The sequence below is a fragment of the Stenella coeruleoalba genome (assembly GCF_951394435.1).
Source record: "Stenella coeruleoalba genome assembly, chromosome: 20".
NCBI classification, from domain to species: domain Eukaryota; kingdom Metazoa; phylum Chordata; class Mammalia; order Artiodactyla; family Delphinidae; genus Stenella; species Stenella coeruleoalba.
In genome coordinates, this window is record NC_137166.1 from 44999208 (window position 1) to 45016617 (window position 17410).

The following is a 17410-nucleotide window of genomic DNA, read 5'->3' on the forward strand; positions in this document are numbered from 1 at the left end:
CTGCTGCCTTGCCTGGCTGCTGCGTCAATCATCCTTTTTGAGGCTCCCTGTCCCCAGCCCACAGCTTTCATATACTCCATGTGGCCTGATATGTAGTCTGACATGGAAGAACCCAACTACACACTCAGGGCTCTCATTACCCTTGGCCTTCAAGGTGAATCCAACTTCTCAAAATGTTCTCTTGCCCTCTATTCCTGGCTTCCCCACAAAAGCAAACTCAGGTGGAGGGAGTAGAATAATAAAGGAGAGGTTGGGATGGAGGGTGGCAAATGGCATAGATGGGCTACTTGCTAAAATCTGTTGGCTCAGCTTACCTGGAAAGAGGCAGTTTTGAAGTCTCTATAGTGGGGAGAGGAGATCGGGGAGGAACAGTATTACTGGCAGTGACGACTTCCTCCACTTTACTACCTCTTTCCCTTTAACTGTTGTCTTCTATATTGCTAGAGGGAATGATCATAAGTCCCTAGATAGCTGGGGGCCTATGTGAGCTTACACCTAATCTTTCAAATTCTCATTCTATCATCCTACCCAAAACCCATGTCCAGGTTGGCAAAGGAAGTGAAAGATATAGGCTTCCCTCCTTTTCTTCCTGCTTTAACCTCAAATGGCCTCATCTCTTAATGCCATCCGGTAATGAGGTCACCAGCTGGTACTGGCTAGAACTTACTGAAGTTTTTCCTGTTCTCTGAGGATCTCCTCAACACCCACCATAACTGCTGTTTGGTACTCAAGTCATCAGCATGCAGAACTATGGCCAGGAAAGAGTCTGCCTCCACTGTGTACCCCCCAAAACCAAGGGGCAAAATACTGGGTCTTCTGATCCTAAAATCCATTTTCTTTCCATTATATCAAGGCCTCTTATATTAATGCCAAATATACATTTTTGTGCCAGGTGCTTTCCTTCCTATGGTCTTTAAGGGAGAATGGTGAGGGGCAAGGAAGGAAGAGGACAAGGACAGACTCTTCTGCCTGAAGGCCTCCAGAGGGTGAGTGAGCACCACTGGCTTTGGGGAAGTCTTCCCACTCTCAAGAGTATGTGAGTATCTGGTCTCCCTGGCTACCTTTCTGGAGAAGCAACATTTGAGGAAAAGGGACACATCACAGTGCTTGTTATAAATGAGAATCTCCTCTTTATTCCACATATAAAAGCTGGTTTCTGGAACTAGATAGGGAAAGAACTTTGGCATGGCTCTACCTCTGTGTGGGCCCTAGGGATAAAGGTCTAAATTCTGGTGACAAGGCCTTTCTCCAGGTGGGAATGAAAAGTCCTGCCCCTTCAGTCCCAGATTAGGGGGTAGGAGCAACGTTGTAGGGCAATTCCTTGGTGAGGTGTACATCAGCTTGCGGCAGGCTCTTCCAGGCAAGTTCTAAGATCCCATACTGGGCAATGCCCATAGGGAGCATGGTACGTACATTGTTCTTCCCTGGGAGGGGAACCACCTCCTGGAACTCCAGAGGACCTTTAGGGGTGTGAGAGCCACCACAGAACAGGTGGTAGAACAACCGCTCCCCAGGAACTAGCTCCGTGGCCTTTAGGGCCTCTTTGTAAATGATCTCTTGGGATTGGGGTGCCCCTCTCAATAGCAGTTCCTGTAGTAGCCTCTGGATTCGGGGGGACTTAAGCTGGTACAGGTCCATGAGACGGTAGAACTGTTCCATCCAAGCAGCACTGTCTTTCGCGTATCGCTCCTGCAACATCCGCAAAACATGGTACATTGCCACAAATGTCTCCCATAGAGGCACCTTGTCCTTTTTTTTAGAGATGGGCTGTGCCTTCTTTTCCAACTTGGGCAATTTGGCAGACCTGCCCTTATCCTTAAAAGCCCAGAAGTCCTTTTGAAACATCAGTGCTAGGGTTTGTTTTTCCACAGGGTCAAGGGCACCTGTGAAAATGTCTCTTGTTGGAGGATAATGGTGTTGCATCTCCATCTCCTTGCGAGCAGTGGATATCTGCTCTGCCCGCACACTCCTGTAAGGCTCTCCTAGAAGATGCCAGTTTATAGCTTTCAGGTCTGGAATCATTTTGGTAGCTAATGGGGACTTTGGTGTGGTGACAGCCAAAGGTTTTAGCCAGCTTTCCTTTTCCTTTCCTTTTATAGGAGGGATCACTTTCAGGTATTTTGGACCCATGGGCTCCTTACTGGGTTTTGAGATACTTGTGCTTCGTGATTCCAAGTTCTGCTTGTGACGGTACACAATGGCTTCAAGTTTGGCCAGATGCATCCACTCTAAGTTTTCCTTTGCAGTGAGGTCTTTGAGAAGCTGGCACAATCTGTGGAAACTATCCCTGGAAAGCGGTTCTCCTGCCTCCATCTGTTCTAGGACATGGTGGATCCACTCTACATCTGAGAGGCTGATGTCTGCATATATTTCCTCAGCCAGGATTTTGGACACAGGTAATTGTACCTCAGTCTGTCCCTTCAGAGATGGATGACGCTGCAGAAGCCACTGCCACTTGGCCCCTAGTTGTTTGCCTTGGAGTTTATGAGCTTCCATGGTCTTCTTCAATATGTAGGATAAATATGGGGTCTTTAAGTCAGGCTCTTGGGACTCCAAAACTGTATCCAAAACTTGTAGAGGTATGGGCTTATATTTCTTCAACAGTTCTTCTTGTTTATCCATAAACCCTGTCCCTGGGAATACCCTGGACGTCTCAAGTACTGTGGCCTTATCTTCCCAGGATATTTGTTTAGTTGACCCTGGCACTGGTATCTTCTCTTCCCTCCCCAGAACTACTGAGATCAGTTGCTTGGGAGGGCTTTTGAGAACTTCAAGTTTTATAGCTCTGCCTTTGACCTTGGGGATTCTTTTCTCAGTAGAAGGGACTGCTTCTCTTCCTTTTAAGTCCTTTTTTCTTTCTCCTGGTAACTTAAATAGTTTTTCTTTTTTAAAGATCTCTTTCTTCTTGTCTACCTCTTCTTCCAATGAGCTTCTCTCCTCTTCCTCCCCCTCTTTCTCACTCAAACGCTCCATCTCTTCCTCACTCATGCTTTCCTCCTTCTCAAACACTTCCTCCTCCTGCACCTTCTTCTTCTTTTTCTTCTTCTTCTCCTTTCCTTCCTCTTCTTCCTCCTCTTCCATTTCCTCCTCTTCCTCCTCCTCCTCCTCTTCAGACAAACTCTCTCGCTCTATTTCATCTAATAAGCTTTCCATTTCTTCAGAAAAGCTCTCTTCACTTTTCACACTTTTCACCTCATCCTCTTGACTGAGAAACTCTTCCTGTTGCAAATCAACTCTCTTTAGCTTTTTTCTCTTTCTTGACCTTTGTTTAAGGAATGGCTTTGCCTCGTCTTCCTCTGTTATTTCATCCTCCTCTTCTTCCTGTATGACTTCTCTGTGTTGCCTGGCCAATCTGCTTTCTTCCTCAGTCATCTTTTTCTCTTTCTTTATCAGTCTTCTCATTTCCTTGGCCAGTTCTCTCTGCCTCTTAGCCAGTTTCTTCTCATCTGTGGCAATTTCTGGTTGTTCCTCAGAAAAATCCCACTCCTTGGCATCAAGTTCATTCTGTACCTTGTTCAATTCCTTTTCCTTAGTAATGAAAGACCTCTTTAACTTTGTCATCTCTATTTCTTCCTGGGTTAGTTTCCTTTCTTTTTTGATAAGGCCTTGAAGTATCTTTAAGATTTTGCTGCTTACTTTTAATGGTTCCTTGGAAATGCCCTTGCTTTCTTTAGCCATCTTCCTTATTAATTTGGCTAGCTTCCTTTCTTCCTGGGCACATACTCTCCCTCCTCTAGTAAACTCCAGTTCTCCTTTGGTAATGTCTGTTTGCTCTGTGGCCAGTATCCTATCTTCATAGACCAGTATCTTTTCCTCTAGTGACAATTTCCTCTTAATTAGTTCTAGTTCATCCTTAATTGGTCTTCCCTGTCTTGAAGTTTCTTGAGTCTCTTTTTTAAAGAGAGTTGCCTTTCCCTCAGCCAGTCTCACCTTCTCCCAGGCCAATTTCTTTATTTCCATGCCCAATGCCTTTCCTTCCTTAGTAATAGACCAGTCACCTCTGAGCTGTTTCAGTGCTTGGAATATCACCCTCTTTTCCATAGCTAATTTCATTTTGTCCTGGGCTATTTGGTGCTGTTCCTCAGCCAGCCTTTCCTCTAATTGGGTCAGTTTTTCCTCTATAGCAGCCAATTTCTCCTTCTTCTGGAAAAGTTTCTCCTTTTCCTCCATCAGCTTCTTCTCTATCTGAACCAGTCTCTTCTTGTACATGTCCAGTTTCTCCTTTTCTTGGTCTGATTTCTTTCTCTTCTCAGTGAGGCTTTCTTTGAGCTGGATTAAGTTTTCTTTCCTCTGAGCCAGTTTCACCTTCTCCTGAGCCAGAGTCTTCTGCCTCCAGGCTAGTATCTCCTTGGTTTTGAGGAGTTCTTCCTTGCTCTGGACCAATTTATTCCTTTCCTGGGCCAGTTTTTGCTTATTCTTTATCAATTGTTCCCTTTTCTGGACAAGTCTTGCCTCCTCCCCAGGCAGTGTTTCCATGTCCTGGGTCAGTTTCTTCTCATCCTGGATCAGTAGCTCTTCTTCTTGGGCCAATTTCTGCTTGTTCTCCATCAGTTGCTCCCTTTTCTGGCCAAGTCTTTCCTCTTCTTCAGGAAATTTTACATTGTCCTGGGCCAGTTTCTTCTCTTCCTGGATCAGCAGCTCTTCTTCCTGGGCCAACTTTTGCTTATTCTCCATCAATTGCTCCCTTTTCTGGCCAAGTCTTTCCTTTTCCTCAGCCAGTTTTTCCTTGTCCTGGACCAGTTTCTCCTCTTTCTGGATCAGCAGTTCTTCTTCCTGGACCACTTCTTTCTCTTCCACATTCAGTTTCTCCTCTTGAGAGGCCAGTGTCATCTCCTCCTGATCCAGTCTCTCCTCTTCATTGACCAGTTCCTCCTCTTCCTGATTCAGTTCCTCCTCTTCCCATGCCAGGTCCTCCAATTCCTGGGCTAGTTCCTTTTCTTGCCATGCTACATCTTGCTCCTTCTGGGCCAGTTTTTCCAATTTCTGGACCAATATCTTTTTTACCTCAGCTAGCTTCCCTCCTTTCTTTGCTTTTTTCTCTTCTTCTTGAGCCAGTTTCTCCAATTTCATGGCCAGTTTCTTCCTTCGCTGGGCCAATTTCTCTGCTTCCTGGGTTAGCATCTCCTCTCTTTGGGCTAGTTTTTCCTCATTCTGGATAAACTTCCTCTCTACCTGGACCATTTTCCTGTCTTTCTGGGCCAGTTTCTCATAGTCTCTGGCCATGTTTCTCTCTTCCTGAGCCAGTTTTCTCTCTTCCTGTGCTAGCTTCTCTACTTCTTGTGCCAGCTTCCTCTCTTCTTGGGCTCGTTTTATTTCAACTTGGGCCCGTTTCCTCTCAACCTGTGCCTGTTTATATTCTTGATGGATCTGTCTCTGCTCTTCTGTCATCAGCTCTTCTTCTTCTGCTGCTGCTGCTGCTTCTTCTCCTTCCCACTCCTGAGACAATTCTTCCTCCAGGGTCACTTCCTCCTCATCCTCCAACAATTGCTCCCTGGCCCTGGCTGACATCTTTTCCCAGATCTGTGACCATTTATCCCATGTCTGCTTCTTCTTGTCCCTCTCCAGCTCTTCCTCATCTGGGAACAGCTTTTCTTCTTCCTCATGGAGTTTCTCCTCTTCCTGAAGACGCCTGCTTTCCCAGGCTTTCTTCCATTCATCCCAGGATATCCTCGTCTCACTGTTGGCCTGTTTCCACTGATCCCAGAGCTTCTTCCACTGCTGCCAAGACAGTTTTGTCTCTTCCTTAACTGGTCTTCCTTCTTGCTCAACCACTTTCTCCTCTAATTTGGCCTTTTCCCCCACTTCCTGACTCACGTCCGTCTCCTCTTCTTTGGTTTTTTTCCTCTCTTTTTTATCCACTTTTATTTCCTGCTGGACTGCTTTCCCCTCCTGCTTAGAAGGCTTCTTAGAGGGTTTCTTCTCTTCTTTCTTTGATATTCGTTTTCCCTTGGTTACGTCTGGTTCTAAAAAAACAACTTTCTTTTTCTTGCCTTTGTCTGGAATCACCTGGGTTTCCCACAAGTCCAGCACATCCCTTTCTTTCTTTCGCTCTTGCTCCTCTTTTGTCTCCTCTTCCTTGTCACTGATCACCATGTCCTCTCTAATTGCTCCTGCATGAGGAAAAACTGGTTTCTCCTCTGGCCAGGCTACATCCCAGTCAAGGTCCTCAAGCCGTTCCTTACTTTCTTTCTTCAACAGGGGGCAGATCTCCTGAAAGAGCTCCCAGCTGGGCCGTCGATCTGCCAGCACCACCTGAGCCATGGTCACTAGCTCAGTGTTTAGAGCTTCTGACATTTTTGTCTGGGAACCAGATATCCTCAGGGTCACAAGACGACATAGATCGTCCCGCCATGATGAGCCATCTCCAGGGGTAGTCCTGTGGCCAGGAGCTCCAGAGGCACTCTGCCCTCTGACTTCCACCAGCTTCACAACTGATTCTCTCCTTATAGGATATGGAGGGTCCTCAACTGTAACTTCAGCGTCTATTGTCTTCCTCTTGCGCCTCTCTATGGGTTTCTGAAGTGTTGCTTTCCTGCCTCTTTTGTCATGTATCTTCCTCAGCATCTTCAATGCAACATGATCCTTTGAGGCATCTATCCCTGGAGGCTCTTGTTCGTCATCTTTTGAAATCTTTAGTGTACTGGAGGTTGAAGACCTACACTCCTCCCTCTCAGTTGGTGCAGCTTCACTCTGATCACCTTCACCCTCTAAGGGACCTGGCTCTGTGCCAGTCTCTTTCATCTTCTTGAGGCTCTGCAAAAATTTTCGGGCTATAGGGAGAATCAGGAGATGTAGATAAGGGAAGCTTGGGAGGCTTAAATGAAGCCCTTCCCAAAATCTGATATGAGCTAAGAGATAGCCATAACAGATGTAGCAACAGAGGGGGCTGAGGCCTTTTTTTTAAAAAAAAGGCATTCTCCTTGCTTTATTCCCAGTCCCTTCCCTCCTCCCTCCCCTGCCTCCCCGACCTCTGTCAAGTCTTACAGAGATAGGTTTTGGAGTCTCTCTGAATTTGGGTGGATTCTTCCTAGGAAGGTTCTTTTCTGTGAAAGGATCTTTCCACTTACCTCTGTTCCTATCTGATACCTCTTGACCCAAGTTAGCCTTAACTACCCTGCCTCTTGGGGACCCTGAGGCATTAACCAGATCACCCCATACATACTATGCTTTCTGCCGCCTACTCGGCCCCATCTTTGGCCTTTGCTGGGCTTGTAGGCAACTTCAGGTTCTTCAGGAGCTGTATCAAGTTGGTTGGAAAGGGCGGTAAGTTCAGAAGCCCCTGAGACATCTAAAGAAAAAGTAGGCTTTTCATCACCCAGTGATAAGATCAGGTTTTCATTCAATCGCTGCTCCACTTGGGTATGAAGGATTTGGAGATCTGTGGCCTGCATTCCCAGCAGATGGTCCAGGGTTTCTTCCCCAATCATTTCCTGCCTATGAAAGTCAAAGGAGAGGAAGGACCATGCTGAATCAGGGACAAGAGGGAGAATGAGAAGGAAAGAACAGCTATGGAACAGGCAGGGGACTTGACAACATGACCAACAGAGACAGAGTATGTAGAGGTAAAGAATGGCGAAGAAGAAAGAAAAAGTCTAGGAAGCCAAGATGGTAATGCATGGTGTGACCTGTATGGGGCCTTCAAGGGTAGGAGAAGAGGGTGAAAAAGGGGCACTTGAAGAGGTAGGGGACAAACAGGAATAGGAGAAGAAATGGAGAAAGGAGTGAGCAGTTAGGGGATCATCAGGATAGTATAGGAATGGAAAAAGACTATGAACAAGGAAAAAGGACAGAAAGAGCTAATGAGCAGAGATGAAGAGACAGTGAAGGCAGAGAAGGGAAAAATGGGAAAGGGGAAGAAGAAAATCAGAAGCTAGTAAAGAACTGAGGAAGGCACAAAGAACTTACTGCATCTCCCGGAAAGTATCTTCGTTCTGGATCAAGTTTAAGAGTGAGGTCTTAGAGTGGATTCCAGTCTCAGCCATGAGGCTCAGGGCCTTATTCCTTACTCTTTCATCTTTGTCCATTAGTCTTTGGGCCAGAGGCACGGCAAAGAGATGTGTAATCATTCCTAGACACTTCAGCCCTTCCCAGGCTAGCTCTCGGATCAGTGGATTGGAATTGGTTGTATCATCCAACAGACGACGGGCTGTTTCAGCACGCAGGAGTGGAGGAACCTGGTAAGAGGCAAAGATTTGCCCTAGTGTACCAATACAGCACTGGTACTTCAGTGGAGAAGCATGGATCATAATATTGAGAATTGTCTCTATCAGGCTATTGATAGCTACTTCACTCATCTTTCTTCCCAGCCAACTGCAGTTTGCTGAGTCTGTAAGGACACTGTAAGTTATATCCTTTGACGCTCTTATTTCAAGGAAGTCTTCATCCTCCTTTTCACGTGCATATTCTCCTACATCACTTATAGCTCTTGCCCTACCGTGCCAGAAGAAGAATTGTTGAGACTTGTCCCGTTCCAGGTCCCGCATGGGTGAGTGCAGGTTGCACTGTAGGTATATTGGGCTGCCCTGTGGCCAAAGACGGGCACGAATCACTGAGTTAGGAATGTAGCAATCAGGAGCCAAGAGCCATTTCTGCCCATGGCCAAAGTAGTATTGCAGTATCTGGTAAGGGTTGAGTCCATCCCAGGTAGTCAGCTGTAGCTGGGGAGGAAGAACATAATGGGAATGCAGAGGTTTTTTCACCTGTGTCCAATCAGCTTCCTTATACAAGGAATCGTGTCTGAAGGAAGACAGTAACACAGGGCTCCCTTGCTCATCTTCTATGACGTGTGGCACATTATGATCAAAGGCGATGGCCCGATTATTGACAAGGTTCTCCAGACCCACTAATTGCTGTTGCCCTTGTCCAAAGTAGATATACTTGGGCACAAACATGGTCTCAAAGGAGAAGAAGAAGCTTGGTATGAAAGGCTTAGGAACTTCTAGCACTTCATCTGTCAAACCTATAAGGGAAAGGCGAGCCAGCAGGGCTGAGGGAAGCAGTTTTAAACAGGACACCAGATAAAGACTCTGGTTGAAAGTGACTAGCAGGTCACCCCGGTCATTTGCAAAGCAGAGTGGGCCAAAGTGCAATGATGAGTCCAGCATGGCTATGAGTCTACCATGGAAGTTCCAGATCCGGACAGAGCCATCACTGCCACCCGTGACAAAAAGACTCAAGGATAGGCAGACATCAAAAGATGTGATGGTACACTGGTGCAGAGGCAATGTGTCTATGAACGTTGAGCCTTCCTGTGACCCAGAGGACAGAAAGTCATGGAACTTCCAGAGACACAGGCAGTTAGTCTCCGTGATGGCACTCACAGACTTGGGCAAGAGTATCAAGTGTGTTAGCTTACAGCTGCTGAGAATGCTGGCAAGGGGCTGCAGCTGCACTCTCACCCCTTCAAGCACAGCTTCTGATAGGTGTACATAGTCATCCATTCCATAGGAACAGAGCAAAGAGTTTTCTCGGCAACCAGAAAGCCCTCCAGGCAGTGTAGAGAGTGCTAATACAGCCCCGAAGTGCGTGAGTTTCTCTATTTGGGCACAGCTGTGCTGGGAAAGCACTCTGATCACACCACTCTGGTGTCCAGAGAACATTAGTCCTTCTAGACCCCGACCCAGGTGGAAATGCCCATAAGCCAGGCATTGTACCAAGTCCTGAGAATCTGGTGAGGTGCATATAAGATACTTGGCTGGGCAAGGGCAGCGGGTTGTGTCAAATACCAGCACATCTGAGCTGCCTGTTGCTACAAAGAGCTCCTCTTTATCTGGGTCATAGGCCCAATCCACAGCCCGGTCCAGGATTGAGAAGGGCCAGGTGATAACCAGAAGATTCCCTGTTAGTGGGGACACAAAGCGCAACAAACCATCCTCAGTAGCGCACAGGATCCGGAACCAGTTATTGCCACAGCGGACCCGACGTATCTGCTTGGGAGCAGAGCCACAGACATTGAAGAGGTTATAGAAGCACGGCAGACTGCGCAAGGAGAAAGAATGGGTAGTCTGGCAGAAGAAAGTAGTGCTATCAATAAACTGGAGTTGATACAGTTCCTCGCCAAGTTCTAGCTGCCGCAGCAGACTCCCTGAAGTCAGGTTCCACTCCTTGATTAAGCCTTCTTGGCCAGCTGTTAGCAGGGTGTGGGCTTCTGGCCGGCTGCGGATACATATCACCGATGAGAAATGGGCCTTGAAACTGTGGAGTGCGTGCCCCTGATTGAGGCTCCACACTTGGATTTCCCCAGTCCTGTTTCCAGCATAGAGAAAGCCCTGCTCAAAACAGGTGAAGCAGCAGGTGATTGAGGAGCCACTGGTGGTGGAAGGGAACCTCTTCACCTCTGCCAGCCGGCCGTGGCCCTGGCGCTCAAGGACCCTCACCACAGTCTCACATAGGGCTACAAGGGAGCCATTGGGGCCGTTCAACATGATGTTGTGGACAAGCTCATCACCAGGCATGGAAACCATGTGGGCTATTTGGAGACCCTTGCCACTCTGCTCCATGATCCAGGTGACCACTGCCCCCAGGATTCCCGACAGAAGCATCTTCATTTCTGGGTCATAGCAGAGGCAGCTGATGTTAAAGCGGCAGGGCACTATACCTAGGGGTTTGAATGACTGAAAGTGGTCCCCAAAGAGCCGCAGGAGCAGGTCACCACAGTAGACCACGAGGATATGAAAGGAACCTGTGTGAACCATGGACTGGATGGGCGGCAGTCGTTCAGTCATGGAGAATGTTCTCTTCTGCACCATGTCCTCAGTTTTGCTCTTCATCCATACCACAGCCTAGAAGAGAAAAAGATGGGAACTGCCTAGAAAAGATAGTGGAAGAAGAAAGGGCAGAATACTCAGCTATTTTTCTCTTGCTAAGGAGAAACTGGAAGACTCTAGAGTGATTTTACCCCCTGGTTTTGGGAGTTGGAAATATTGTAGAAGAAGGAAACCTAGGACTCTTTCCCTAACCTTGGCCTACTTTAGGAGAACCATAAAATCTGTTCAACACAGAGACTGTAATTGGAGAAAGGATGAACGGGAAATCCTGGATCCAGGTCACTTTCATTCAAGGGGTGTATCTTTCTGGGTTAATCTAGGGTCAGAACTTACATGGGCATGGCCCCTGTAGAATGGGCTAAGAAGAAAGGCTGGGTAGTTTTACCTGTATTTCTTTTGTGCTTGTTGTCACCCACGGGAGGGAAGCAAAGAAGTGGGCATCACTGAAGTAATAGCATATAAGTGGCATATTTTGAGGATGGCGAGACTCTTTGAACAGGATCTGGGACCGGTCACTCAACACAACTACATCAATCTTTGGGTCATCTAAAGTTTGCTGGGGAGAGGCATGGCATAAACTAAGAGACCAGGACACATATACACTAAATATATTCTCATGCAAGTCACAATTAGAGCAGTTCTCAAAGTTACGCCTCAGCCCCAAGAATCACTCCTGTGGCTCCCACACAAGGACAATTTATCACTTGTGGGACACTATACTTCACAAGCATGTAACAAAACCCCCAACACAAAAGCGAACCAAACCGCTATAGGGCCTATATGGGCAAACTTTATGGTGTGAGCACAGGAGAAAACTGATGTTCTTCCCAACATGTCCTCTAACATTCTCCCTCCTGTCTAAAAGGTACATATGTCATAAAAGACACATTTAACAGATTACAAAGGCAAGTGCACTGCCATATGCCCACATGTAAAGTAACACAGTATCCCAAAAGTCAGCACAGCTTTATTAAAGCCTAAAACTGCACTAAGTAAGACTTTTAGGACACCCTATCTGGCCTTGAAGTTTGACAGAGGAAGATTTTTTTACATATATATATATATATATATATATATATATATATATATATATATACACACACACACACACATACACAAATACATATACACACACTTAATATATATATATAGACACACACACTATATGTGTGTGTGTGTGTGTGTGTGTGTGTGTGTGTGTGTGTATTATCCCACTGTGATAGAGCATGTGCTATGAAACATGCACCTGGGATCCTTTTACACAGAGCCAGCCATAGCAAAACTGAGGTTGGCAGATGTTCTCTCTGGTGCCTTCTCCATTCTCTTTTAGAAAAATCTCTCTTCCCAGAGGGTTGGTTCTTCTGAAATGCTTCAAAGTGTTAACCTCTCACCATCAAAATGTCCTTGCAAGAGGTCTCTAGACTCATTTGGAAGTTGATGGCCCACTTTCTACTAAGGGGACAGTTGTCTTTATCATCTACCCTGCCTGCTTCCTGCATAGTGGATCTATGCTCCCCTGAAGTGCTCATAAATCTTAAGATAGATAGAGGCCAGTAACATGTTTATGTTCTACATATACATTACCTTGCTTTTATGTATCATGTCATTTATAAGGTATTTAAAATCCTTCCACACGGGAATGAGTCTGGGGGAAGTCATCACCTTGATTATCCCCTGGTCCTCCTCAGGACCACTGTTTAAAAACCTGTAGGAATACAAAAGAGGCCAGCTTAGCCACTGATACTTTTTGAGGAGCTAGAAATCAGAAGGCAAGGTCCATGAACTCATGTTTATTGGACACTTTTTGAATGTCAGGAACTATGCATAAGATACCCTCTCATTTAATCCTCACTGCAGCCCAGTGAGGTAGGTATTACCTCATTTGAGAAAACTGAGGCTTGGAGAGGGTAAATAAAGGAGTTGGAAGTTGAATCTTAGCATTGGCTATCATCCAAGAGGATATTATGGGGGAGGGAAGCAGAGAAATCTAAGAGGGGCTGGAAAGGAATACTGTTACAGGCAAATAATTGTTCCTTGCTGGTGATGGGCTGTCAAGGGATCTTTTTGCAAGAACTAGTAGTTCCCAAAGTGTGGACCCTGGACCTCCTGTACCGGGATTCCTGGGGGAGAGGTACATCTTAAAATGCAGATCCTTAGGTACTGAAGCAGAACCATGGTGGTGGGCCCCTGAGCGCTTCCCTTGTAACAAGCTCCCTAGGTGATTCTGTGGACCTTGAAGTCTGACTACTGAAACAGGAAATCGAGATAAAGGGTGCCCAGGACAAAGAGTCAGCTCCGTGTAGCCCAGCTGGAGAAAGGATCCAGCCATTGGGCCTTGCAGGCTTTCCCAGGCTTGTGGAATCAAGTAGCTCTCTTGAATGTGATACATCTGCTATTCATCCTCCTCCTCCCCATTCCCTTCTCTTTGGCCTTCATGAGGACAAACCTCTACTTTTCTTAGTTGGATGGTGAATAAATCCTACTTTTAACAAGTTCCCTCTGTCAGGGGGTCTGTCATTACTGATCTGACGATGCGCTTGTTTTCCTCATTTGTAAAATGAAAATGCCAGATCCTTGCAACTTCACAGGATTGTTGCAAGGATAGACTAAGATAATTCCTGTGAATACTTTTTAAAGTATACTCTAAAGAAACAAACAATTATGACTGCTGTTTTTAGGCTGGTTTGGTTCTCAGAGAAGTACTAGTTTTTTCCTTCCAACCTATACTTTGTACTTTTCAGTTGCTCTGGAAACATTACAGCTAAATTTAATAGTCTGGCCAGCAGAGGGCAGTGGAAGCCATCCTTGCGCCTGCCAGACGAAGGAAAACTGATGGACTTTCAGTTTAAAGTGGTCCCCAAACTGCGATCCTCAGGACAGCAGCATCAGCATCACCTGGGAACTTGTTAGAAATGCAAATTATCAGGCCCCACCCTAGACCTACTAAATCAGAAACTCCGAGAGTAGGGCCCCAAAATCTGAGTTTTAACAAGTTCTCCAGCTGGTCTTAAAGTCTGAGAAACACTGGTTTGGAGAGCTGTTGGAGTTCCAGATCATTTGGCCTGGGCCTCCTGAGGCAAGGTCAGCAGAACCCACCCTCTGGCACGGCTAAGACTAGGCCCTGTGTTGCCACAGAGACTTGATGGCTGGATCTGCGGGGGGAAGCAACAGGTAAAACTTATCATCATCTCATGTGTAGGGTGGTTTAGTGCCCACAAAAAAAAGCTTTCACAGGGACTTCCCTGGCGGTCCAGTGGTTAAGACTCTGCGCTTCCACTGTAGGGGGCGCGGGTTGGATCTGTGGTCAGGGAACTAAGATCCCGCATGCCTCACGGTGCGGCCAAAAAAAAAAAAAAAGCTTTCACATCAATCACTTCATTAGTTCTTGAAAGAATTCTGAGAGGCAGATACCACCGTCTCCATTGTACATATAAGGAATGTGAATTCAGAGAGGAAGAGGGATGTGTTCAAAGCTACACAGGGCAGCTTCAAGACTAAGATCCAACTCACAGTTCAAGATTCTTCTATCATTTGAGAGAAGTAAAAGGTTCTCCCAGCTAATGCTAAGTGAGCTCTCTTCCCCACAAACCCACTAATGGGAACTGGGGACTGGCTTTCAGACATTAGCATCCCCTATGTCTTTCCACTCTCCCCAAGGCTGCATGCTGCCCTCCTGCCATATTTTTTTCCATTCTATTCTCCTGTAACCCTGCACTTGCTGCTCTTTTGGACCACCTTTCAGGAGCCACTGTGATCAGCTGAAATGGATCGGTGGATGGCCCTACGGGCCAGGGCCCCACAGCTCAGATTTACCCAACCAGCTCCTTCTTGGGGGCCCAGAGCTGCTGAGAGAGTAGTCATTTGTAGTCAACAAATTTGCAGTCATTGACATCAGTTTCCATTTTTCCTAATTATCTCCTCTGGGTCCAACTTCTCTTGACCAGCCTATAAAAAGCAAGCGGTTGGAACCCTTTGGGGGCATATTCTTTGGAGGTTAAGTGAGAAGGAAGGCCTTCAACCCCCATACCTATGTTTGTTGTTGTTGTTGCCACTCTCTCCCATCCCATATACCAGTTTCCTTAGAGGAAACCTCTCCTAAAATGCCCCACATTTGATTCCCTAATCCCCTTACCTGTCCTTAAAAGCAAGTCCATAGAGAGCGCCAGATGCCTTAATCCCAATGGTCTTGACTTTTTAATATCTTGATAACCCAAAGATGATCTAAAGGGAGAATTCAAGTCCTGCAGCCAACTGAGAGGAGTCAGAATTTGGGGGCTGAGATATGGTATCTGACTAGCTGACTATAGAGACAAACCAGGTCTATGATTGGGCATTGATGCTGGTGCCACATCCTTTTTCTTAGTTGCAGTCCATTCCAAGGTACTGTGTCGGTGGTGGTGGGATGGAAAGCCAGCATCCCATGAGCCCTGCCTTTGTAATACAGAGAATTGGCTCTAGGGGGTACTGCACTCCGTGACACTATTGGGCCCCTGTTGAAGAAGGAAAAGAACAAAGTATTGTGAGTACATATAACAAGGAGACCTGACCACCCAAAAGAAGAGTGATGTGTGCTCCACACTTTGAGGTAAAGCCCAGCACGGATCCTACAGCCTTGCAGGTGGCTCTCACGTTTGGGGACAAGGATGCAGAAAGCCCAGCTGGCATCAGTTGACTGTAAAGTCAGAGGGACTGTAAAGCCCGAGGGCAATCTTGGCTTACTCTGTTTTTTTGAATTACTGTTAAGGAGCCCAAGTCTGTCCCCAGGCCTGGGACTGCTACTCTGGCCTTATAAGTGAGTTCACAGCTAGGGCTGGGACTGGAATGCACTTAACTTTACAGAAAGAAACAATTTTCCAGGACACACATATATTACCAGGGTGGGCTAGTTTCTATTGAGTGAAGAATTATCCAGCATGGGAGTAGTGATAGCATCCAGAACTGATTAAGGTTGTAAAGTGGTTGCCAGGCATTTTACATACATTGTTTCATTTAATTCTTATACAATGATTCTATGACTTAGCTATCATCCTCCATTAATGAAACAACTTTTAAAAATGGACATGGTAAAAATACTCAAAACATACCAAGGAACATATACTGAAGAGAAAGTCACCTGTCCTGTTCCCCTTCAGAAAGGTAACCCTGGTTGTGTCTTTCTTCAGGTGTTCTGTACACACACAAGCATGTATGTAAAAAATATTATTTTTCTTACACAAATGGTAGTATGCTATATACACTTTTCTCACTTAATAATCTTAAAGATTAACTCATATTAAAACATACAGCTCTGTCTCATTTTTCAACAGCTGTCAGCTGCAGTGTATTCCACTGCGTGGCTGAACTACCATTTATTTATTTAAACTTCTATTAATGGAAATTGGGCAGTTTCCAACCTTTTGCTATAACCCATGCCACAAATGAATATCTTTGTTAATGCCTCAGAGTTTTAATTAACTTAAATTTTAAAACTGAAGCAATGTACATCTTTTATTCATTAAGCATAACTTATTTTAGGTATACTGGCTTAAATAAATTATTAAAATTAATTTCACCTGTTTCTTTTTAATGTAAATTTTAAAATTGCATATTTGGCTTGCATTATATTTCTATTAGATAGTACTGCTTTAAATTATCACCGTCTGGTGGTGGTGTGGATTTCACTCCTTGAGAGTAGGAACCCAATTTATCTTGATTTCTCCCGTGTCCTCATTATCACCCAACCTGGCATGAAGTAGGTGCTTAATACATTTTTGTTGAATGAATGAGCAAATGAATGACCCTCTGCCCTCTCTCAGGAAGAAGAAATATATGCTTCCCAGCTCAAGTCTTACTGAGCATCTTCTTGGAAGGAAGATGAGGTGCGAAGGGTATTGACTGGGTTTTCTTGACCAGAGAACCTTGCAATTCTAGCCAGTTCCCTCGGTAACCCCTAGTGGAGTAGGAGTGGCAACATTCATTTTTTGAAAAAAAGAGTCGGATCCTTGATTATGCCAGCAGGTGGACTAAATTTGAACAAAATTTTCCAGGCCGTAAGTACTCAACAAACACTGGTTACCCTAAGAATGTGCTATAAACGAATGAATGGTAGGTAACCGGGCCTCCAGGGCAACCCCCTGGGTGATGGTCATGAGACTCCCGTCGAAGGCAGAGTTCCGGAGCCGCCTACTACGGGGAGAGGCGACCAGACAGGAATCCCAACACATTCGGTCGTCCCAGCTCTCCGCGCCGGAGGGAAGAAGGGCGTGTCCGCCTCTTCAAGACCGGGGCCGCGCCTGTTACCTGCGACGACTGCATTCCCGACTAGGGAGGGCACGGCGTGTGTGGCGGCTCTCAGAAGCTACGTGAAGGATCAGACCTAGAATAGGAGGGCCTGACGAGCGACCTTGGGGATGCTGCGAGAAGACTCTGCCAACAGGACGGTTAGCTCCCCAGCCCCGCGCCCGGTGGACGGACCGAGGCGAGGGGAGTGAGCGCGCGTGCGCACTGGCGCGCGCCCGGCAGGAAAAAGCCCAGCGTGAGGCCCCGCGCGCGCGCGCGCGCGTTCGAAAGGAAAAAAAAAAAGTCCTCCCCGTGGGGGCCCGCGGCAATTTAGGCCGGAGTTGGCCGGCGAGCGCGCGTGCGCGAGCGCGCATAGACGCCCTTCT

General features: G+C 46.3%; 1 protein-coding gene across 4 annotated transcripts; it reads right to left on the reverse strand.

Moving 5' to 3' along the window:
* Positions 1 to 689: 689 nt before the first annotated feature.
* WDR87 (WD repeat domain 87) lies at positions 690 to 17402 on the reverse strand. Of its 4 annotated transcripts, XM_079907719.1 has the most exons (8): positions 17046 to 17169; positions 15851 to 15933; positions 14899 to 15256; positions 12351 to 12471; positions 11152 to 11322; positions 7906 to 10781; positions 7163 to 7434; positions 690 to 6770 (listed from the first exon to the last, which is right to left on the reverse strand). In XM_079907719.1, exons 4-8 carry the CDS (start codon positions 12423 to 12425, stop codon positions 1288 to 1290), a joined length of 8877 nt encoding a protein of 2958 aa, XP_079763845.1. In that variant the 5' UTR covers positions 12426 to 12471; positions 14899 to 15256; positions 15851 to 15933; positions 17046 to 17169; the 3' UTR covers positions 690 to 1287. The 4 variants fall into 4 exon arrangements, with proteins under 4 accessions (XP_079763845.1, XP_079763846.1, XP_079763843.1 ...); XM_079907720.1 differs by lacking the exon at positions 15851 to 15933 and having other exon boundaries at positions 17046 to 17172; XM_079907717.1 differs by lacking the exons at positions 14899 to 15256; positions 15851 to 15933 and having other exon boundaries at positions 17046 to 17402.
* Between the last annotated feature and the right edge of the window lie 8 nt (positions 17403 to 17410).